At 39.7% G+C, this 25,089-nt stretch overlaps 1 protein-coding gene across 1 annotated transcript in view; it reads left to right on the top strand.

Moving 5' to 3' along the window:
• The first annotated feature begins 830 nt into the window (after positions 1–830).
• The window catches only part of LOC109467762 (TNF receptor-associated factor 4-like), a 32,400-nt gene continuing 8,141 nt past the window's right edge, over positions 831–25,089 (top strand). Inside the window, exons 1-3 of the mRNA XM_019765817.1 lie at positions 831–1,125; positions 15,753–15,804; positions 20,677–20,781. Of these exons, the coding sequence (XP_019621376.1) occupies positions 983–1,125; positions 15,753–15,804; positions 20,677–20,781 (300 nt within the window). The 5' untranslated portion in view covers positions 831–982. The remainder of the gene's footprint in view (positions 1,126–15,752; positions 15,805–20,676; positions 20,782–25,089) is intronic.

The raw sequence follows: 25,089 nt of genomic DNA, 5'->3' as shown, positions 1-25,089 counted from the left end.
TTTTTTTTTGTCGCCCCCCACCACAAAAAAAAACGAGGCATATATAAAACGGTGACGATCTTCCCCCACCAACCTCTGCTTGGAGAGTACACAAACATCCGTTTCATGATGAAACATGACTTTTTTTCTGTCATGGCTGTAAAAACGTGGTCAACAGGAATGTGCTTTGTGGTCCCAAATTAATTGCTAAAACCAAAGAGGTTAACCTCCTTGCCACAGCCTCCTTGCTAAAGCCCAAGCAAGGAGGTCTTCCTATGAATTTAGTAGTAGCTACATACATACATACATACATACGACCTAACTAGCTGTGTATATGAGAAAGTAAATTTCAGTCGAGGAAAGGCACATTTCAACCATGGATAAATAGATCTTTCTGGAAAAAAATGCTTTTGTTCTTAAAAGTAAGAGAAAAAGTGGGTCTGTGGGATCGGTTCTGTGAAAACAACCCCACCTTTTCCGGCCGGGGTCTGTTTGATTTTGTGGGATAGCCCCCACACGCCCTCCTGTATTATATTAAGGGTGCCAAATTTCACCCCAAGCCGAAAATCCCGCTGTCCCATTGGTGGAAGGTGCAACAATTAGCTTCGGTCTGTACCATTCAGAGGGGTTGGTGAGAAAATAATATCGCATATTTAAGTGAATAAACCCCATTCAGAGCCAAGTAATATGTCTCATGATACTTGTTTATATAATAAATATGATGAAAATTATATCCGCTGTAATAATTGAGTTTTGAACCAATAATCTAAAGTACAGCTATTCTTTTACTACATTTCCTCCCTATTTCTATAATGAAACCGTCCGCATTTCATGACTACATCATCAGCTTGTACACTTGTACAGTCACTCGTACGGAAGTGTGTAGGCGGAGCGGCCTAGCTGAAACACTGCGCCAGAGATACTGTAACACCGTCGTTACGTGTTCACCACGCATCTCCGTCGGTTGTAGAGCGGACAGACCACCGAGGACCGCCCCGTTACCATGCCGGGACTGCAGCACACGTTCGCGGACCGCGTCCGGCGGCGCTGGCTCTGCCCACTGTGCCACCTCCCCATGAACGACCCCGTACAGATCACGACGTGTGGACACCGCTTCTGTGACACATGTCTACAAGAATTCCTCAGGTCAGCCAGGTTACCCTTCAACTTTCTGCAAACTTAATATCCGTTCTATATAAAGATATGAACAAACACATACCCTGGCTCATCAAATATATCTTAGTGGATGAGCACGGTTTAGTATTTGGATAGGGACGTGGTGCGAATTTATTGATCGGATTTGTCGGATAGTCGTAAGATTTCTCACATCAATTTCGTAAACATTGTAACTTACGGTTTTTTTTGTGTACATTGGAAATAGATTTAAGGTACATTTATCATACAATAAGTACGTGTGGTTGGTGGCTGTATAATTATTGTGTGGAATTTAGCCATTGAAATAGGATCCTGAAATGTTCAGGAGAAAAAGCATTTATAATCGGGGCATGTGATGTGACAGTGTTATGGTATGGTTGTCGTCCGCTATTTTGAGTGCAGCACCCCAAAACAATTCCAAGAATGGCCCACCCTCCCTGTGCCACCTTGTTGAAGACCTGCTTGTGCACCGAGTGTTTACAAAACACAGGCTTGAGGGGACTACATCCACGTAAAATAGTAAATCCATTATTATTCCTCGTCGATTCACAAAGCTATTCACCGTGTATACGCGCATTATGTACACTACGCGCACCTAAGCCCGATGCGTGGTACCCCCACTCTAAAAGCCTTGTACACCGATCTCTCTCACTGTAGATAAAAGACAGCCGTTTCCATTTGCTGCCTCTGACATTGAGAGCATTTGACTTAGAATAATGCAGCGTTTCACATTAAAACTGTCACGCAAAGTGGGTACTAAAAATGCTTTCATTTCTGTGAGCTACTATTGCGCGTGTCGGCGAATACAGTTTAATGTATAGAAGGTGTAATGGCATAAACAGCTTTACGTGAATTCACACAAAAGAGAAGTGTTTGTAGTTCCCCTTCTGGAGATATCAGTGATAACTGACTTTTCTCCCATGGGAGCATCTGGCACTCTCTCCCCTTTCCTTGATGGATATCTACATGTTTTCCCTTCTTATCAAAAGGATACAATCCTTTTTTTTACTGCAAAAGAGGAATGGGGTTTTAGGATGTCGACTACAGAATGATAAAGGTAGCTAATGACTGTTGTATGTGTGGCAATCTCCTAGCTAGATGAAAGTGAATGTTGAGTGCACTTTCACCAATCGTCTTGTAGATGTGGAAGGCATATCTTTCCATTTTATGTTTCACATCAGTCTTTCTCATTTGTAAAAAAAAGAAAATTCTGCAATTGTTGATAACGGCTGATATATTAGCCTGGCTTCTTTTTTACTGCAATGGAGCTAAAATTTAAGTGTTAAGAGTGTGTAAATTTTACTCTCACTATGCTGGACTTTGGGCAATGTGCAAGTAGTGTCTCCAACCATGTGGCCTGGGTCTACCAGAACTGTGTATATATTTACTGAGGTATGCTTTTATCCAACCCCTTGAAGAATGCACCATGAAACTATGATGTTATGGTATTCATGCTCGATAGCACCTGGTATCCATATGTTGTCCCAGCACTCATGGATTTTCTATTTCTCTGAATAGTTGGACAACTGTCTAGACAGTATCAAATATGTGGGTTAAAGTATACAGACAGGAAATAATGCTGTGTATGTAATTTCATTAGCAACATGGACAGTTAGGTGAAAAAAGGTTCCTAGCTAACATTGTTACAAGCCAGTATGGTATACATACAAATTATAATGCCAACACAGCCTGACTGCCTGACATACAGTATTACAGATATGTAACTCTAAATGATAGTTCCTTGAAAAGGCCCCTTCTGTGTGTGTCTGTTGTCACGAACTTGACCTTCAAACATCCAAAGTATGAGACTTAATTAGTGGTTCGGCAGGGGCAGGCGTTCCCATGTTGACTGCACGTCCAAATTAGGCCCTTTTCGGCACCTTAATCTTCTGGCAATTGGCTGTGAAGGCACACAAACTGTTTGTTTGCACATAGCTGTGGAGTGGAGGTAAGGTCAGGCTGTCTAACAATTTTCATACTGTAGTGTACAGGGTGTCTAAGTCTCCGATGTCGAGCCCTTTCTTAGCTTAAAAGTCTGACCTTAAGAAGACATTAGGAACCTTACAGGGAATTCTGACTGCAGTAAGTGCCCAAACGTTTCATCTTGGCATGTCACATATCTACAAGACAAGGGAGGAGAACCCACACAGGCAAGAGCTTTATGTTGGTGTATGGTCTATTTTCACAAGGTTTTGTGGGCTTAGCTTCGAAATCCTGTTACATTGAATTTGTTGAATTCCGTAGGTAGGTATATTTACCACGGTTGGCTAGGCTTGTTGGTTATTATATTCCAAGTTACAATTCTTGGCCATACTGAAATGTCTATCGATCACTGTATATATAATATACATGTACATGTAGTTGTATGAAATCTTCCCAATACTTGTACACACTGTAACAAAGCTACCAGCTGTGGTAGCATTGTGAGTGAGTACTGACACAAATTGTATACACAAAGTAACAATGTTGTCTATGTTGCAGAAAATGTGCCTCCAGGGCTACATAAGTACATGTGTACCTGCTTCATACTTCTAGCCTTTGTGTTGTCAAGTTTGCTTTGACCCCATTGACCCAAGGTGGTTCAAAGAACATACACGCACACGCATGTTGTTTTCGAAAAATCATATCTGCTTTTTACTCCATTTATTTACATGGAGTTTCTCTGCGAAATTGCAAAGTTATCTTTGCTCTATGTACCAAAGTATTTGAGAAGTCAACATTGAGCACAACATGTCCTTTTGTAGCTTCCTGTTTAGGAAAGTAAATTAGCTCGTTGGGCCAAGTGCCAAAGCTGACACATCAATTAGAAGAAGTGATGTCGCGAGTAGGTGTGAAAGGGACTGTAGTGACAGAAAACGTACACAAACGACCAGTAAACTTCCAAGTGTGGCAACAGATGCAGCAATGTGGTGTTATCTGTAAGGGTGTGAAAGGCACAGCATGGTGGATGTGTATCAACAAAAAGAAAAGAAACATACAGAGGCATAATGTAAATAATGTGCTCTACATGTAGGCCCTTTGAATTGCTCTAATTTACTAGTGGTAGTTAGACAAAATTTTCAAGTTTGTAAAATATACCTACTTGACCGTGGCATACATACAATGTAAATTTACTGGGGTTACAGAGCAAGTTGTTTAATAGTTCATTTATACAAAATGAAAGGGATTCTAGGAATCAATACGAATTCCAATAATGCTCCAAACAGACATTCCTTTGGCATACCCGAACTTCTCTTCCCCGAATTCATTAAAACAGCCCGAAATTCCATGCCAGATTTCCTGTCTAGCATTTGTAATCACCTCAAGCTGAAAATGCTGGGAATATCAGTTTCAACTGCTGGTTTCCTGTCTTCAGAGCAACACTCTCCACCACTTGTCAACACGTATTGATCGTAGAATGCAACATTTCCCTATCAAAACATATAGGATCTGAGCTTTGTATGGAATGAGGTAAATTTTTTTCTAAAGAAGCACACTGTTTTATGTTGTTATTTTTTGTTTTTATTGTAGGGGAGGGGCTGAATGATTCACAAGGTGATCAGTTACTCCTCTGATAAAGGCACCAACAGCCCATCACCTTGTTTTTCAGGGGAAACATGGTTTTAGTTTCACGTGTTTCAGGTTTGAGGTTTCACTCATGAAAAGAAGCTGCCTATTAAACTGTTGCAACAACAGAACGGACAAGCATAGTACACTGCAGACTATGTACTCCATATACACCCTCTTCACCAGATCTCTTCCCAACCAATACTGCTACGGAATTCTATGCATCCCCCACTAACCCTGTTGCAAGTACATGATCATATGTTTATCTAACGTTGAATAAGGGAGAGTTGAAAAGACCACCAAAGGGCAAGCCTACCACCACTGTTTTGAGAGTACTTTGTCTTGCCAAGCGGGCCCAACAATAATGCAACAAATGGCCTTTCAAGTGGCCATTCAAGACGATACATACAGTGTGGGAACCTTGTGATCTCGGGTGCCAGGCAGGCTGGGACATGTGTACAGAATGTACAATCAAGGCCGAATTTTCATCAAGTATCCCCTACTGAACCTTTTATCTTTACCACAACAAATGTACTAAGTATACACTCAAGCTAGATCTAGAGATATGAACTGTGAAATTATGATATGTATTCAAGGCTAAATGTGATCTTGGCATTTCGAGTGTAAAGGTATTCAATCGATATTGCTTAATGTAAATGTCGTAGATCGATTTTCTGTGATATGGCAATGGGAATATTAAACATATTTGCCAGACTGTTTACACACAACTGAACATGGTGCAAACTACAAAGTGCAGCTAGCTTTCGCGATCAATAAGGGAACAGGGGAATGGCGATGTATAAACTAACTCTGTCCACGTCATGGGATAGAATAATATACAACATTGCAGGATCTAAAAACATTCAGTCTCCCACACACGAAGCATTTTGACAACATCTCTCAAAAAACTTGCACTTTTGCAAGATTTTTACAAACAGCAGAGGAGAAAAAATCATATCTTCTGTATCTGTATCTGTATCTGTATAGCCGGTATAACCGCCTTTCGGCGTAACACACCAGCTTCGCAGGCACGCGGCGTGGCGGCAGCTGGCTATATTACACCGATCGACTTGTTACACCTAACCCTTGAACTTCTAGCTCTAGACTCTAGACATCTTGCAGAGCTTGTCATAAAAAAGGCCAATTTTTAGTTGATGAGGCAGTGTGGGATCTTGTGTGCTTGTCATGCTCATCAGTGAAAAACCTGGAGGGTCTCCCAGAAGTTGAATAAACAAGGATATTGAATGATCTTTGATGTTTTAAGGTCAGGGGCAAGGCTACAAATCCTTCAACTGGAGGAAGCCTTCCTTTCCCAGTGGTATAACAGCAGGAGGTCTCCAGCTGTCCAAGACATTGGACTTCATGACAGAGTACATGTGCAGGCAGCATTCCCAGAACTAGCCTGGATGCCAGACCCAAAGCACACTGGACACAAAGTATCTCGTCCAGTGTGCTTTGGGTCTGGCATCCAGGCTATCCCAGAACACTCGGCAGACTATACCGGTAGTTCATGGTAAAGGGGAAGAAACAATGCCACTTGAGCAAGAAATGAAGGGAGGGCTAGGAGCATGCTGCCTTGGAAAATTTAGAGAACTTCTAATTCTAACCCTCTGAAAGTCTCTTTTCCACATTTTTAGAGCCAGATTTCAATGCAAAACTATGAAAATAGATATTTTGTTTCTGGACTGCTTGGCTTACGCAATCTTTTTCATTTTTTTTTGCATGTTACATAGTCGAAGGCATCCACTGCAAGTACAAGAAAACTTGAAGAAACCTAAAGATAGACAAAAACGTTGGTCATGATCTGAGCTGTGCCGCTTCTGTAACACATACATGTATCTAGCCCTACGGGCTGTATCAAATTTGCTGTTACAAGTTGGATGGAAATTCCTGAGAAAGTAAGAAAGTCCCAAGTGCATACTCAGAAAAGTAAGGAGCAAGTCTGTGAACTCCTTGTAAACAATCAGGTGGTCTCAAGGGTTGAGATATGAGATGATAAAGGATTAACCTTTTGCATGCCGTATTAGCAGTGCTCTAACTAGCTGGAGTTCTTCCTTAGTATACTGAAGGTTACTAGTAGGACTTTAGACAGGGTAATGCTTGTGTTTTTAACTTCTGGAAACAAAATTAAATATGGTAACGTTAGCTAGAAATTTGCTTACACGAATATGTTATGATTAAAGCATACTTTGAAGCAAATGAAAATCCCTGTCTTTGTTAATTTTGTTCTGGCACTTGCAGTACATATATGATATACAGGAAACTAGGCCTGTTCCAAATCACATCTGCCATATGGGCCAAATTGAAGTTCATTTTCAGGACTTGTAGGGCCATGGAAAATCAATTTTGCAGGACATGAATAGGCAACCATGATAATTAAAATACTCTGAATATTTTAAAGTTAAAAATGTAGGGTATCCTGGAATATATGAGTTACAGTAGACAATATGACTTGAGGGGATAGATTTCTTCTTTTATGGTACAGAAATTTCCCACTGAGTTATTTCTACTGCCGCATACCAGTCCTATGTCTGTCCCGACTTTCCCAGACTTTCAAATGAGGAAAATGTGGGCATTTTATGATAAGAGTTTATTTGTAAAAGTGACAGTGATAGATGGCCCCAGGTCTCAGGGATAATAACTCCAGTAAAGGCAGACACATGTGGAACAATTAGCTTCCCCTGGGGGGTTACTGGGGACTGCCTGACACCAGAAATGAGAAACATGTGGGGAGAGGTGCCTGTCTCTTATCTGGTTAGGGTGGTAGTTCCTGTGACATAAATTTACAGTCTACATCAATAGTCGGCCGGTGAATAATATCCTCTATATATATTGCTCCCATACTAGTTTCTTTCTCACAAAATTTAAGATAGTTTGCATATAAATTTGTATTTTTCATGTGTTTGGCAAAACGTTATAGAGTACTGGTCCTGCAATTGTAATATACTACTAGTACTCGCTTAGACCATATGAGTTCAGGCTTATCTGCATGTGGTTAGAAGTACTTATAAGGCTGTGATAAGAAAGTCTTATCCTCAAAGAGCTCAACAAAACTGATAAATAACCTCCTTTTTCTGACCCACAAATCCTGTGGAATAGAAGTGAAAATGTAATCTCCAAGCAGATGTTGGGGTGAACAATTCTAAAGTTTTCCAGTGACAGGTCAGCTTTTCGGACAGTCCTCTCCCTTTCTACTAGGTGCTTAGAGAATTTGATGTAAAATTTGTCCCAAGAAAGCCTATCTTTAGGGGTTGGCATAAAGGTATACCTTGTAGTGAAATTGTAGCAGTAGCAGTTGTAATGTATAATGTTGTTGATCATGATAAAATGTCCATGCGAACACTGTATTTGCCAAAACCAACATTTTGATTGCTTGTGAGAAGGCTTAACCTTGAGGTTGTGGTCTGTTGGGAGTCAAGTACACCATATCCTGTGTTTCAGAAGAGAGCCTTGTGAAGAACAGAGCCTTGTCTTGTCTGTGAGACATGCCATAGATACTTGGGTGGTCATGGCACATTACACTCAAGCTTCTGTGGGAGCTACTGTGTGTGGAAGCCCTGTACAGGTTGCCCTATAATATGTACCATCCTGATTAGTTTACATTTACTCTGATGGACATAGTAAGTGGTAGTGACTTTCAAACCAGACATTAGCTAACCCAGGAGCTGAGGAGGGCATCCAACTTAGGATCTCTTTAGAAAATGTTTTTTTTAGTTTTTTTTTTAGTAGGAAGGACATTGACTATTAATATTATCAGAACAAGAGCCTCATAGTCTGCAGGACATCATCCAGCAAAATTGAATTTCATGGATGCATATGTGAAACATAAATGTCAATTGTTTGTGAGTTTAATTGATTCCATATTTTTCCATTGATCATTGCATGCATGATATACACAATATTTGAAAAATATGCAACTAACATGGAAAAATACTGTTTTCAGTAGGTAGTAAAAGGAATTATCTTGTATTTTAGAAACCTTACTATGATAATTTTATTCTTAAAAAATTACGGGGTACACTACCCTCATCATTGCAATAATGCTTGTATAAGTGAGTCCACATGAGAACAATGTCTGTTATTTTTCTTTCACGAGGTTTCAAATTGACCATTTACAAAGGGCACAATAAAATATCACGACAGAGTTTCTAATTTCACTTTCCTTTGATCTATCTGATCTTCTTGTTGCTCAGTTTTCCTACTTTCTCTCATGAATAGGAGCGGCCATCCTTTTGAAACCTTTGCAGTCGGAAAGCAGAGTTCTGGGTTTTCCCAATAAAAAGGGGAGGGATGTCGAGACAATCCTCTACAAGGGACCAAAGCTACCCCCCATCGGTTCAGCCTTTTATCTGAATCTGCACATCAGTCAAATTAGACAAAGGCCATCAAAAGATGGCAAATTAACACCAGTCTGAGAAAAACACAACCCTGGGCCACCCAGAGGGGACCCTTTGGTCTCTGCTTCCCCCCAGTAGGGATTTGTTTGTGGGGGTCAACAGGGGTGCACACTGTCCTGGTGTGAACAAGATGGTGTGTGGCCAGCAAGGGGCTGGGATTATCTTATTATCGTAGTACCCCCTCCCCACTTTGCTAGGTACTGGTTTACCTTCATCTGTAGCCTCTGACCACTACACTTTACCTTTGGCAACTTGAAGTGTATTGAAAACCTGCCTTAAAAAGATAAAAGAATGAATCAATATCAAAATAAAACCAATTGAAATTTTATTGCACAACAATCAGTATTGATCGAGAGAATATGTTTCCTTTTTAATATTATGAAAGCTCCTTGATATTAGAGAGTATCCTTACAAAGTGTTCTGGATTTCTGTAAAATATTAACCTTTAATTGCAGCTGTTTACAAAATTGCTTTATCTACCGCCTTGTAGTTTGTACGTGAAATATTTATTGTTGGAGTTCTGAACAAATGGGGGAAGAAAAACATCCTGAGTGAATTTACCAAGGGGAAATTTATTGACTGCTTGTTTATATTCACTCCCAAATCAGCCACAGGGGGCCAGTGTTGGAAGGCTTCACACAGTTGTGATAATATTAGAGTTTTCACACCTTTGAACAGCTAAATAGACAAGCCCAGAGGAAATGTACCAGATGGGGCCCTATCTGGAGTATATTATCATCACAGGACATTGTGTTTTTATGATCTGATGATGTGGTAGGGGGTTAATCTCAGGAAAAAGTCACACCTGTGGTTTTTATATTGAAATATTGGGAATTGCTTTCGGGGCTGGCCAGTAGCCTTGGTGCCATACGTCATTGTTTATGTCATTGTTTATGTCCCCTTTAGTAGTTACAGCCTAAAGTAAAATTTTGGGCATATCAGCTCTCTTTGTTCCATATCATATGATTATGATGTATCTCTCCTTTCTACTACATCAAGCATCTGTTGCTTGGATTTTATGGCCTATTTTTGGTCCATTTGCAGGACGTGATTTTGGACAAGGACATATCTGTCCAAAATAGTCCATAGATTTGATGATAGAAAGCTATCAGGCACGTCTGCAACAATATAATATCCTGCCTCACAAGCAATATAGCCACAGCTGACATTACCCTGTGTGTAACATGTATCTCACAGTATCCATCCCAACACAAGTGTTGCTCTCTGAACCATAAAGATTAAATTGCTCCATTGCTAGTGCTGGGGCTTTACATTATTCAGGGGATAAAGCAATAGCAGAGCAGCTTGATGGCTGGTTTTATTTCTTTGTCTTGCTTGAGAAATGAAAAATAGAACAGCGGCTTATTAAAGATATCATCTCTTATATTTCACTCCTTTTACAAATACATGAAGAAACCAAGGAGGTTTAAAATCAAGAAGGCCTTTTAGATTTTAAAACAAACCAACAAGTGACAATAGATGTAGAAAAAAATCTGAATATTTGTAGTTGCAGAATGGATACCATATAACTTTATAAGCTTATATGTAGGGTACCTGGGCCACATTGAAATTTCTCAATGACAGAAAATTACATGCAGGAGTTCCCTGATAATAAATGTGCAAGGCCCCATTAGTGCTTAATTATTCTGTAATGACCCAGATTTTTGTTTCCTACATTTCCCAAGAGGAAACTGTTACCACTCATCTAGACATGCACCTGCTAAAAACTCTCTAATCATGTAACTGCATATAGAGATAGTCTAATAAGTCTGTAAGTGTGTTGCTATCAATGCCATTCACATTATTTTATTTTTTGTTTGGATGTGGATGATTTACGTTGGATCAATTACTTCACATTTCCTTCTGCAATATTGAAGAGAAATTGGGCATTTATAGTGAGCTACGAAAGATAGGAATTTTCTCACTGCATTGCAGTGGTCTACAGGGATAACATGCTACAAAAGGATGTGTCATGTGTGGGTTACTGTGTGCACAGTTGCTCTCGTGTTGTAAAGTGGTACAATGAATGGCCGAACTCTGGACTGTTGGCTCTGCTTGACCCCTGGTTGTCAACATGCATGACACTGGATGGTCCACTTCAGATGAACGTTTATATTAGACTGAAGAACTGAGATCTTATGTGGAACAGCGGTTTTGTTCTGGTATGCAAGATCAAAGAAATGGGGCGTAATCTTCTTGAGTACCATCCACATGCACCTGTAAAGGCAGATCCGCTAAAGGAATTTTTCGTGACTGAAATTGTTGTGGTCTACAGGGATGACATAGCTGCAGATAGGAGTTGTCATGTGTGGTTACTGTGTGCACAGTTGTCCTGGTGTTGAGATGTGAGTGCCGTGCCGTACAATAGATGTCCGAACTGAGGGCTGTTGGCTCTCCACGACCCCAGGTCGTTACCATGGCAATTATGGCTGTCATTGCGGGAATGCTGTAATTTCACAGACAGTTGGATACAAAATGAAAGCTGCGGGTATAGCAGCCCCATGCCCCTTTCACCGAAAATAAAAGCCCAGTGTTTCTACTTCACTTCTTGTCAGCAGGTGCTTTTGCCTACGCAGGGAAAAGGGGGAGGAAGAAAGATGGGAAATGCGATACTTTTCTCTCCATCCCCCTTGCAGTCTTATCGACAATAGTTGCATCTGTTGCCAGATGTTGGAAACCCACGCATTAAATGTTACATGCTGAGATAATATCTTGTTGCACATGACTGGAGACTTTTCTACATTTGGTAGCCTCTTTTTGTCATGGCCATCTGTGACAGTGACACCTCACAATATACAATGGAGCTTGCATTGTTCCAACAGACAAAGGATGGAGACTTATAAACAGTTATTTTTGTAGTCCATAAATAAAGATGGCCAACAATAAAACTACTGACATGTAATGATTATAGAATCAGCTTGAAAAAAATATATGAGGAAAGTTTAGTTAGCTGGAGCCACAATTTCACCATTGGCCACCAAATCATTTTATAGCTTAGGTAGCCTTTTAGTACCAAATCCAATTGTATATGCATGCATATGCTATAATGAAGTCGTTACTGGTATTATGCTGTAGTTCTGACATATTTGTCAATATCACATATTTTCTGTAAGAAAGATCCACCATAACATGTTTTGTTGTTGAATTTTCCCTACCCCTAACGCCCATACATATTTCATGTCAGGTTCAGTAAGTCCCTGGAGATTGAATAATACACTGGTAGGGTTCGGAAATACATCATAACGACACTCTGCTCAACAAGGCAATGCATTAATAATTCCTGGGTCCCGACCCCGTGGAATATGATTTGGCGTTCATAAGTCATGCTTGAATGCGATTCCACGGATAATTTAGTAGGTGTAACGACATTAGAGGGGCCTGTAGCGGCAGATGGCATTTGTTTCGTACCTTGAGCAATTGTGGATGCGTCTGATTGGACGTGATTTCCTGGGATGGAAATTCAATTGGGGATGCCTAATTTGTTTGTGCGTGGAAGAAGTGTTCTAGAGCATGATCAGAATATTACAGTAGATATGTTTTGCCTGGGGCAGACTTATTCTCACGTCAACCGAACTCGCCATGTATCTTCTGGAGCTCTAGACCCAGAACGATCCCATACATTCCACAAGGCAGAGGCTGAGTCTGACTACTGAAGAATTTCGAATCTGGGCACAGCGAACATAGTCGAGTGTGGCAGACGCATTAAAATTTCCAGAGGAAAACAATGTCTAATCTATGAGGAGGGCACAGAATAGCCACCTGCAACCTGTAATTATCAGAAAAATTGTCGATATTGAGATAAAAAGAAACTATGAACAACGTGCAAATTAGGAATCTAAAAGTGTATGGAGTCAATAGTATGAGGTATAAATACATGTAGAGGAAAAGCATTTTGAGCCCTGAGAAGGGATAATTGTGATGCAAGTACATGTACATGTACATATGTATGCCAGTAGACTTGAACACCATCCACCCCATGTATCAAGTAGAGCATGATCAGAATAGACAGAAAGGATTGTAAATTCTCCATCCATGAGATCGTTTTGAATTATGCTCAAAAGTGTTTGATGTTTTGCTCAGTGGTGCATTCACTGAGGTTCTACATCTAGCTGCATCATGCTTGCTTTCCAGACAGCACATTAGAATATATATGACCTATTTTTCTGGTGGTAGACGTATGAATCAAAATGGGGAACAAGAACAATATTCGTCACTAATGCTATGATGGGGAAATTGTTATTGGGTTTTCATTGTAAACAATAATTTTAATTATACACAAACCCATTTCTGCATATTGCAGCTGAAATGATGCAGATGTTGAACTTTTGACAGTTGACAGTCACATGAGTTATAGATCTGTCATTTTGTGAGGTCTCTCCTGGGAATATTCTTCCATTGAAAACATATAAGGGTTGGAAGTACAGAAATAGTGGCATTCTAATATTGCTCCACAGTATGAACTGTGCAACACATTTGCATGAAGCATACCTTGAGAGATATTAACACATGCCTGCCATACCACTATCCAGGGAAACTATTTGCACAACAGGAAATTGCAGACAAAATTGAATTATTCATTTCACATGTGGCAAGATGTTGTCAGAGGATCAATCAACACTGCTACAATGTATGATATTATAACATTATCTATACGATTATACAGATTGAAGAAGGAAGTACAGGGTGTGATTATGAAACAGGATTATAGTTGATGTTAGTGCCAATACAATTATTGTCTTATCTGGCTGAGCTTTGGGGTTGTATGTCAGTTTGCCTAGACAGAGTAGGTTGATAGTTGATGGGTGGGAAAGATTGTCGGGCAGAATGACAGGAGGTTAAAAGGGACTGGAAGTGGGTGGGAGAAGATTGACAGGCAAAATAACCAGAGGTCAAAAGGTCAGACACAGGAAATGGGGTGAACTTGAAGGTTACAAAAACTCTAAATACTTTCCAGAAGTCTTAAGATCTCTGATTTCTTGTTGTAAGGAAGGACTGAACAGTCTAGGTAGGAATTAAATGCTACCAGTTTCTCTAGAGAAATTCATCGTTTGCTACCTATCCCTATCTTAGAGATCACTCTAAAGATGTAGAATTTAACTTTGAACAGTACAAATGGCAGTAGCAGGGGGCTAAGCAGTCCTATGGGGCAGTGGGAATAACAGGACACAAAAGGGTATCAGGTGACACTACAGGAGGAGAGGCTGTCAGAGCCTCCCAGTGATAAATAGCCACACCTGATGCTGATCACATCTCCTGGGTATACAGGGACAGCTTGTTAGGGAAGGTCTCAGAGTTTTGTTTTAATGGCGCGGCAGATTTTGGAGCCAACCCTGACTTACGCTGATCCATACTGTCTGTCTGTCTGTCTAGAGGAGAGATGGATCAAAGACAGATTTGTCCTCTGTCTGGAAATGACTTTGGGTTGATCTATGGATCAAGAGAGTGCAAGTACACATGTATGTAGGAATACACATAACATTTTCATACATATGATTACATCTCTTGAAGAATTTTCAGTCTTAACTTAGTCTTATCATTGATGTAGGAAACATACATAGCAAAAACATCACATACAAATGTCAGCATAGCCTTTCTTTTACTTTTCTCCATCAATAATTTATTGCCATCAAAAAAGGTGTAGGCGTAATCAGATTGTTTGTCATCATCAACTCCTGTTGCCATAGATATATGGAGGTGGAAAGAAGTACCGATAATGACTTAGGCAGTGTCCATCAGACTTGTAATTGCATGCTTGATTGACAAGAGAGGTCTAATCTTTCAATTCGGTACAATTTTCTACAATCATATCATGATTCATATGTCCAAATGAGAGATGCATTTCAGATGAGTCCAAGTGAAAGATAGTTTGATGATGGCTGCCAGTCAAGGTGAACATGGATTATGGTCTTAAGGACTAAAGCCCTTAAACAATCTTCTGACGTATCCTATCTCTTACAAGGACAAAAAGTCCTTTGTTGTCTTCTTTGGTCATGTTACTTGAAAGTTGGGCCAAGTTCTAAAAGAAGATACAAATCAAGAAAATACATCATAGTATCATATATTAGTGTTCACTATAAGGTGCCATCGCCAATGTAATTGCCCAAGCACCGGGAAATAGCAAAGATATTGCATACTTGCAAATATTGCTGTGCGTCATTTTGACATGAAATATTAATGATAAAGATCCGAGGCGTAGATAGCTCTGCTGAAGCAATAATGTGTGCAATAATCTATTGAAGTGAAGTCAAGATTGACACGAATGTATGTTCCATTAACATTCCACTGATTAATACAGGTGTACATGTATATTGTACTGGGTGATAGGGTGCAATTTCAAGTGGAGTGAAGTATTGACATGCTTCTGGCTATGTTTTCTAGCCATAACTCAAGCTCACTTTAGAGGAAAGTTATTGTACTTGGATGTAAAAGTACTAGTTTGTAGATTTTGAATTGATAAATAATATAAAGTTTTTAGAGGACGGATTAAAAGCTTGAGAAACAAGACACATTTTGGTACTTCGAATCATGTTTCTTTTGTAGATATGTCTCTTACTGTTGATTTTCTGTATGTGTACATGTTTATGTTACTATATTCACATCCTTGTTATATTGCTTGGAAAACATATGTGTGATTATGTATCATGTTTCTTAAATATTTCATATCTTTCTTTCCAGTGAAGGGGTATTTGAGTGTCCAGAGGACAAACTAGCGCTGGATTATGCCAAGGTGAGTAAAAAAAATCATTTGTTATACCTCATCATTTTTTATATAAGTAACATAAAACAGTAATGAACCTTGACAATAGAGACTCATCTGCCTAAAAAGCACACATAAGTATCATTCGTTTTTTGCAACTCTTGAAATGTTAGCTACAGATAATTTTGAAATTATTATGAAATATATATTAGAGTTACCACAGATACAAGTAAACATGTTTCATGACAACTCGTCTATAATTAGAAATTGGTGAACAAAGGCTGAACCTGCGTAAGGCCCCAGGAATGTGGTACAATTCATCAATGATGATTCCACATGCAGGTCATTAATATTTTATAGAACATCTCTGTGCACCCACCATTAAATCATCATTAGAATTCTCCACAGTGTAGACTAAAATATCTGGCTCACTCAAGCGTTGTCTAATGAGTTGTATGTGGGCGACAGTTCGTAGGTGTGTATGAGGAATAAGCTTTAGGGGCCAAGGAGAGAGTAGACTTTTATCTGATGACTTTTTGACATGTTTTTCTTGATGAGTACATAGGGATCTTAATTGGAGTGTTGTGAACTCTGGTAAAATTCAGTAGAAATTCTACTGAGTAACATTGTGGAAGTAAATGATGATTGATTGTAACATAGTTTTTGACAGCAGCCTCATTAACAAGAATAGCAAAGATGGTATGATCGATTACTGGAAAGGGAAATGAAAATATATGCTATCTATCTTAGGGCAATTAGTACAATTCTACCTAATGACAACATACATGTACAAATGTACATGTACTACAATGTAAAATTGCCCCTCCAAAGTTTAAAGAGATAATCCATCATTTCCGTCGCTCTTAAGACTTCGCAGTTATTTTTCTTGCCTACCTTTTTTGCACCTGCTAAGATGATTTGACCCTGGGAAATCCCCTTAAAGATGTTTGTAGAACCACAAAAACCGAACGAGATTTACGAAGACCTCCAGCAATGATCTTGTAATCTATTTCCCATAGTTGGGCAGAGGGGGGTGTCAGTGGGGGTAGCCTGAACATTGTTCTTACTGTCAACACCACTAAAGTTGGGCATAATTATCCCACCACAACTTCTGGTGTTAGAATAAAGTTTAACAAGAAGATCCCTAGGCTTTTAACAGCATCTATAGAGATACCAGTGTATAGAAAGTGATTACTTGCACATTTCAGACCTGTTCTCTCCATAATCCATTCTACTACAGCTGTCACAATAGTAAGAATGTGTTGTTTTGAGAAAGCCACTCATTTCATTGGGTAAACCGTTCTGGAAAGGGAAAGTATGGTCACCTTTGTGGTGGTCAAAAGGTAGGAAACTTAATATGTTATGATTTTAAAGTAGGTTTAAGTAGCAGAAAGGAGAGTTAAGTACTGTAAATCGGTTGCAAGGACATCATTTTGCAGTAGGAGAGGAGGCATTGGCAGTGAGGCCTGGTCAAACTGTTGCAGTCTTTGCATCATAATTCTTCATAATCTAAGCATCAAAGTGCATATTAAATTTCAGAAGACTTAACATTAGAATTACCTTTAATTTGGCCATTGAACTGTTAAAAAACAATACAGCAATAAAAAAAACAGTTATGATACTAAATGTTAGAAGACAACAATGCATGTCAGCTACAGATGAGAACATTGTATAATCTACTTGATAAGTGCGCAGTATTATTTTACAAAAATGTACAATGTAAAAGGGACCTGTTCAGTAATTAACTTCTAAAAAAATCAACTTTGACTCAGGGAAAAGATTCCCATCTGACATCTGGGCTTTCAAGATGGTCCCAGACTGTCTAATGGGTCCCTGGTGCCGAGGGTATCTGCCATTCTGTCTGAAGAATGACCAGGCAAAAAGCCAAGTTCCTTAAGAGGAATTTTTAACTACATTTTTGGACATCGACAGTCTGGCACTGTCTCCTTTGTGAAATGGCAGAAATTGGTGGCGCCCTGAGTCATAGCTCAAGGCAGTAGGAACATGTCAGGACCTCTAACAGAGAAGTCCGGGGCGGTAAGTCGCAGTCTGTTAGCAGTCGTACCATACACCACATCTTTAATCGTTCTAAGTGCGTGTAGTGGTAAGCTTAAAATTGAGGAGCCTCTGCCTGTTTCAAATTCATTCTGTCCAATTAAGTTTATGACCACAAATCTTGCCAAACTGTCTGGTCTTACAGAGTAATTGAGTTTACTAGCATGTACTGAGCCTGTGCTGCCGAATGTGCCAGATGAGGCACAGGAGGAACTAAGGTAAGGTACATGTGGTTTAATCTTTTAAATCATTCACTTGAAACCATTTACCTCTCTCTATTGTTTCCTAAAATTGCTTAAGCCTCAGTCAGTTATCTCTAGCCTGAGTGTCAGCCTTTTTAGCTTTCGTCCGCTCCCCAAGATCCAGTTTTTTGGCCGGAAGCATATCTTGGGGAGTAGACGAAAGCTAAAAAGGCTGACACTCAGGCTAAGTTATCTCCTCTTTGTTGTTGCTCTTCTTCATGTTTTTAGGATGACATCAAGTCTGTCCCTACAGCACTTTCTGTCTAGTCTTTGTCCATTGGTTTTTCTTCAATTTGCTTTTTGAACCTACTTCACATTCCCTGGTGTAAGATGATGAAGTTACCATTGACATACTGGTTAGTCTGTCTGCATTTTCCCTTTAATTCAGTTTGCCTTTTCTCTGTCTGTAGTAATAAAATGGCTCATGCTATTAGAAACTGACATTTGTCTGTATGTTTTCCTATTTTGCCAGTCTTTGTGTGGATTTAGTGTTACCACCTTTTCTTCAAGCTTAGATTTCTTGTCAACATGTTCATTTCCCATTTCATTGTCATAATCTCTTTTCTCCTTTCTTGTCACTGCCTATAATTACTATCTAAGAGTATCTTTGTTATCTTCCTGTCTCCTTCTGCCATTAAGCAATTAAGTTACCACAAAAACACCAGTCATCTTGTCTCCCCATCAGAGGTAATGAAGTTAAATAATATATGTGGTTTACAGTACTGTCAATCAGTTCAGACTGGAGGGGTTGTATTGATCAATGTAGGATTCTGCATTTTTCAACAGGCTTACCATAAGCTACACTTAATCTTTTGCTATAAGCTATACTTTATTCTTATTATACATCCCTGCAGTTTGTATTGGAGGTATTGTTCTGTGTGTGTGTGTGTGTGTTTGTGTTTGGTGGGAGATCTGGTTACTGTAAATTGACCTTCAGGTCAAGTTGGCAGGCTGGTAGGAAGTGAGTCACCCACACAGTTAGGGGAAGAATATTATTATGCCCTCTTTGGGCAAGGTTTCTGCTAGTCATGATGAAAGTATGTCAGACCATGTCTTTGTTTGTGCCAATAAATTCACAAAAACTTTGAATACTTGTCAGAGGTTTGAAAGATTCAATTTCGTGTTGCTAACTGTTGAGTCCCTCTGCATAATCAGATACACCGATTGGCTACCAATTCTCCCTGGCATTTACCGCAGGTTGCTACAAGCTGTTAAAAGTAACCCATCATCATTACACTAAATCCCCTCCAACATTTGTCTTGTAATGCCAAAGGTTCACCTGACAAGCTGTCGTAATTCATCTGCTGATAACCAATAATACAAGCTCTATGGGGGGATGAGCGTAGCTTGCAAACTCAATAACCCATGCAGTTATGCAATACTGAAAGCACGGGGTACCAACAATTAAGATACAGCAAAAATATGACGTGAAACAAATGTTAATTCTTTCCTTCCCTCACAGTTTTAAAGATTGTTATTCATATTTTCTGAATCTTTTATTACATGTCAGGCCATGAAATGCCTGGAATGGTTCAGGCTTGCCTAAAAGCCTGTTTGACGTGAGAATCCCCCCATCACTCTCAATGCATATTCTTCACATAAGGCCGCAGGGATGAGAGAGGCTTTCTTGTCAGATATGCAAACTCCGAACGTGAGCTGAATTCAGCACAAACATATCTGCACAGTGTATCAAGCACATGTATGATATGATGATAAGCATAAGGTCATATAAAATCATATTAACAGTAGTTTGTGTACATGAAATGATAATAGAATAGCTCTATTTATTTTTTCATGGTGATGCTTTCTGTTATGAACATCATTTCTCAATAACTGTTAGCTATATGATAGGTACGTGGGTGACATGAAAATATACACGTATAGGTATGGTCATCCAAACAGATACTCTCATAGCTACTAGTACCATGATAGAAATTTGCTTTGCCTTGACATGATGACAGATATTAGGAGCAAATTAAGAGAAAAAGGTTTATCCCCACTCGCCCTGACCCATCACCCTAGAACCATTAGGCAAGTCTAATGTAATCCTGGGTCTTACAGCGATCTGTGTTTGAACCAGGCTTTAGTGGATCAATGTCAAGGCTGATTATATTCAGGCTTATAACTGGCATGTGGCACTAGAAGGATTGTATTGCCAGTAACATTTAACCTTGTTTTGGTGAGGTAGGAATGTAGGAATGATATTTAGCAGAAACAGGCATTAAGTCCTGTAAGTTGTGTAAGGTTAGGACACAAGATGACAATTTATCCACACTTTTAGCATAGAAGGTTTTGTATGAAATGGCGCTTAAGATATTTTACGCTAGGGCACTTTATGCTTTTATGCTGACGCTCTCTCCCTAGCGCATTATGCACTGATTACTTCATTCACCTGGTTTATTTCAAGTTTGTCATCATAACAGGTTCTGGGTTTTAACCTGTATAACCCATTTGGCTATGTGTATGAGAGGTAAAACCTTGCGTACATTGGTAAATGCCCTTTTCAGATTATTTTCATGTTCTCAAACATTTATGAATGTGCCAATTACAGTTTATGTCTTGCTCCAAATTAAATTTGTCTGATGTACCTGTTTCCGCTCTCCAGATCTACCCTGATGAGGATATGCATGAGGAGATTCTGAACACCAAAGTGCGCTGTTCTCACTGGACTGACGGCTGTTACTGGGTGGACAAGGTCACACGGTTACAGGTTAGTACAGAAACCCTTTCCTTCAATGATGCACTGTGTATACCTAGCTTTAAAAATACGTATTGGTCGGTAGCATCGCCATTTGTTCCAACCAATAGAGAATAGAATATCAGGGTTCCAAATCCTTTTTTCTGCAACATTGAAAATTACCTGCACCAGACAATTACCTGCACCACTCAAAATGTTAGGAAGTATTGGATCACACTAACAAGAACTGTTCAGAAATCATTCCCATTTTTTGCATTATATGTTTCAAACTTCATGACAGGTGATGCCAGTCAAAAAAGCTAATGAAAATCCACATACATCTTCATTTGGACTGGTGCAGGTTTGGTGCAGGTAGACCTGCAGAAATACCTACACAGCTCTAGTTTTACCTGTACTAATATAAGGTGCATTATGCACCTAGTATTTCAAGCCCTGAATAGGTTTATCATATTATGTTTAGAGGGAGTACCCGGTGTGTTAACAGTGATTATCTTGCTATGATGTTTGTATCCTTAAGGGCACTTCTGTCTTAAGAACAATAGATAAGCCGACAGGTGCCACATGTCTAACATACCATATTAGGACATGCCTGTACATGTATGATGTAGAATAATCCTACCTGTGAAACACACTAATTCATCGTATTGTACGACTACAATAAGCCAAGCACACAGCTGAAAGATTCTGGATACATTCTATAAGCATAAGTTGAAAAGATATTTGTTTGATCTCAAAGATGAAAAGGGTGGCCTGTGGTCAAACTATGATTTAGAATGCTATTATCTAATTATAGATTTAAAGCCATTTTTAGTGTGCGACAATCTGGTTTGTCTACTTCTGTTGTGAGTCATGTGAGTGGGAGAGAGTGGGGGTGGGCGAAGACATATGTCAAGGATTGTTAGAAATTTCGGGAGAGAGAAAAATAGGAGGGAAAAATACATTCTGCTGCAATGTCCTCACAAAAATGGCTTGTTTAGCATTAGGCTGCCTTGTATGACATATCTTGTCCCAGAGAATTCAAAAGAGTTGCCCCCCCCCCCAAAGTCATATACATGTAGGTGCCATTTTCTTTCCCACCTGTTTAACCATTACCTGTATTCTTCTTGACAATATAGAAGTATCTTCCCGCCTACATATATGTCAAATCAAATGTACCCCCACTGTTAAATGTTGAGTCATCTGCCATGAATCTCTGACTGGACAGTCCTTTTAAAAAGAAAAGGAAGAGTCAAAACAGTTCTCCTTAAAAGTCTGTATTTAAAGAAAGTGATATGTAATTATAGGAAATCCTAAGAATGTTATCTTGGGCCAATTTTCTATTCAAGTGGTATTACTCTAGGAAGGCTTGCAGACAACATTCTTGCTACTCACTGAAGATAGGATACCCTAGGCAGAATCTCTGAGTACCGGAAATGTCTATATCTTCCACATGAGATCACATTTACACTTCAAGCATTATCTTTGGCATTTTCTTGGCACTTAGGAAAGTTTAAATGTCTCAAATACTGCAATAGGAATACAATTTGGAAAAGAGATGATGAATATCACAGCCCCCTTTTCTCAAGAACTATATATATATCCACAAAAGTGCAAAGGCGTGAAAGCCTGTCAAGGTCCTGTAAAAATATGTGTTTGCCTGGGGTTTACATTGATGGATGCATAGTGACTGCATAACTGCAGGTCCTGGATTATAATAAACTGACTGAAGTGCCTCCAGCATGACCACATACTGAAGGGAAATCCCAGGATTTCTACCCTGTAAAAGAACTGTCAGCAATCATCAATTGTTTCTGGGTCACAGGAAACAAAAAGAAAGCTGAACCCCCAAATCCACAACCACATAAACATTCTGTCAAGATACTGTCAAAGATATTTTCCTAATGCCACATGCAGGCAGCTTCCATTTAGTAAAGTAAATGTTCTCTAAAAGCGTTGAAGTGAGGTTTGTTTTGGTTTTAAGTTTTTAAGACTTCCAGCCTTCTCAAAACAAGCCGGCTACCGGCGAAAATCGCCGCCTACTCAAATTTTTGCGCCGGCTACTTTCGTCTAAATTTTCAGAAAAACAAGTAAGCTCCGTTACATTTTCTCACAAACTTCACCGGCTCATTTCTTCTGACGAACTTCAGACAAATTTCTGCTAGCTTTCTGGATCGGAAAACTGCTTCTTTCTTAGCCTCCTGTGCAGATTTCTAGTGCACGAGTCAGCGTTTGCTTCTACGAGCGGCCCGCGGCCGGCCAGAGCGGCCGAAACTTTACGGGGGGAGGGTCTTGTTCGGGGCTCGAGTTGTATCCGCGGAGCTGTATCGCTCGAGCTAGGCGGAACTTGCTTCGTAAACTCGTTGCTCACGAAAATTTATCAAGCCGCTACCTTCCCAACTTCTCCCGGCACTAGTAACATTCCTGCTACAAATAACTAGTACAAATCACGTCAAAAAATATCAAGACATGTATAGAAGCGTGTTCATATCTTTCATACACAGAGACAAATTTTCAAAAACAAATCGCCATCAGCGAGATTTCACAGCTGTTTCATTCATCAAAAGTTCTTGTCGATCGTAAAATAATCACTCATCTGTTGTCTCCACTAGTGTGGCATTTGTAGCTTAATCACGGCTAGCCAAAAATCAGCGTCAAAACCCCGCACACTCCGCATCGCTGTAGGGGTGACGCGGGTTGAAGGGCATGCGCACAAGTTGCTGGGTGAGAGACCTCAAAATTAAAATGAGCTAAATAACTTTAAAACCGTTTTTTGGTGGAAATTTTGTTGAATCCTTGGCATTTTTGTGGTGGATTGTACAAAGTAGGGTTTTGAGTGAATGTTTTTGCAAAAAAATGGAGGTTTTCCATAAAGTTGCCTTGTTATTGGCTTTTCTGTTGGCACACACCCCTCCTGCTCACCACTTTGGAATCAACCTGGAATATGGGGTCAAAGTGCGCCTGTGTTTGGTAGAACAGCTGTAGTTCGATTCTCGCCGTCCACTTTTTCCCGAAACTTCTTGTAGGTCCATTTTAATAAATGGGCTAACATATGAAGGTGAGTTTGTGTCACTAAAACTTCGTAAAGGTGAGATATGATGCCCATTTTTATGCCTGTTTTTCCATATGTTTCAATGCAGCACCCATTGACCACAGTCTCCCCTATAGAAGGGGTGACGCGGGTTGAAGGGCATGCGCACAAGTTGCTGGGTGAGAGACCTCAAAATTAAAATGAGCTAAATAACTTTAAAACCGTTTTTTTGGTGGAAATTTTGTTGAATCCTTGGCATTTTTGTGGTGGATTGTACAAAGTAGGGTTTTGAGTGAATGTTTTTGCAAAAAAAATGGAGGTTTTCCATAAAGTTGCCTTGTTATTGGCTTTTCTGTTGGCACACACCCCTCCTGCTCACCACTTTGGAATCAACCTGGAATATGGGGTCAAAGTGCGCCTGTGTTTGGTAGAACAGCTGTAGTTCGATTCTCGCCGTCCACTTTTTCCCGAAACTTCTTGTAGGTCCATTTTAATAAATGGGCTAACATATGAAGGTGAGTTTGTGTCACTAAAACTTCGTAAAGGTGAGATATGATGCCCATTTTTATGCCTGTTTTTCCATATGTTTCAATGCAGCACCCATTGACCACAGTCTCCCCTGTACAAAAACAGGAGCTTTCAGGCGCCATCTTGTCATGAATATTAAGTAGCAGCGTGCGATCGACGCTCTGATTGGTTCACCTCACATGACCTGCGTTCTGATTGGATAAGCGATGTGGCGAGCAGCCGGCAGCGCGGGAAGATTTTTCTTCGCCGGCAGGCTCTCGCCGGTGAAGAAGAGACACATTTACGCTGCTTTCTACGTTTTTTCTACGACTACTAAGCAACATCCTATTAAAGAAATACATAATTAAAAGAATTTTCGGGAAGATGTATATTTCTCTACGCCGATTTTTGGCCATTTTCTCGTAATTTTCTTGTTCAAGGAACCCGGAAGTCAGTGTACCGGGACGCGGGGTGAATTTCCATAGGGCATTTATGGATCGCACCCCGCTAGAATTAAACCGTCAAAACAGAAACAAAACTTCCAAAAAGCGAAACTGTGACATTTTTTCACATGCCAATGATTATGTTTTCGATCAAATTGACATTTAAATATGCTTTCTTTATTTTTCTGCATTTTGTGGCCGGGCGCAAGGACCGCGCGTAATACGATCGGAGTGGCAAACAATTTTAATACAGCCTTTTTCCGGAATTATTTGTGCACGAACAGTAAATTTTGGAGCCACAAGATTGCCATAAAAGCTGCTCAGAATGTACCAAAAACGATGTTTAGGGGTCTAATTTTTACG

The sequence above is a fragment of the Branchiostoma belcheri genome, unplaced genomic scaffold, assembly GCF_001625305.1.
Source record: "Branchiostoma belcheri isolate BF01 breed outbred unplaced genomic scaffold, Haploidv18h27 scaffold1, whole genome shotgun sequence".
In the NCBI taxonomy this organism is placed as follows: Eukaryota; Metazoa; Chordata; class Leptocardii; order Amphioxiformes; family Branchiostomatidae; genus Branchiostoma; species Branchiostoma belcheri.
This window is presented reverse-complemented; position numbering and strand designations above follow the sequence as displayed.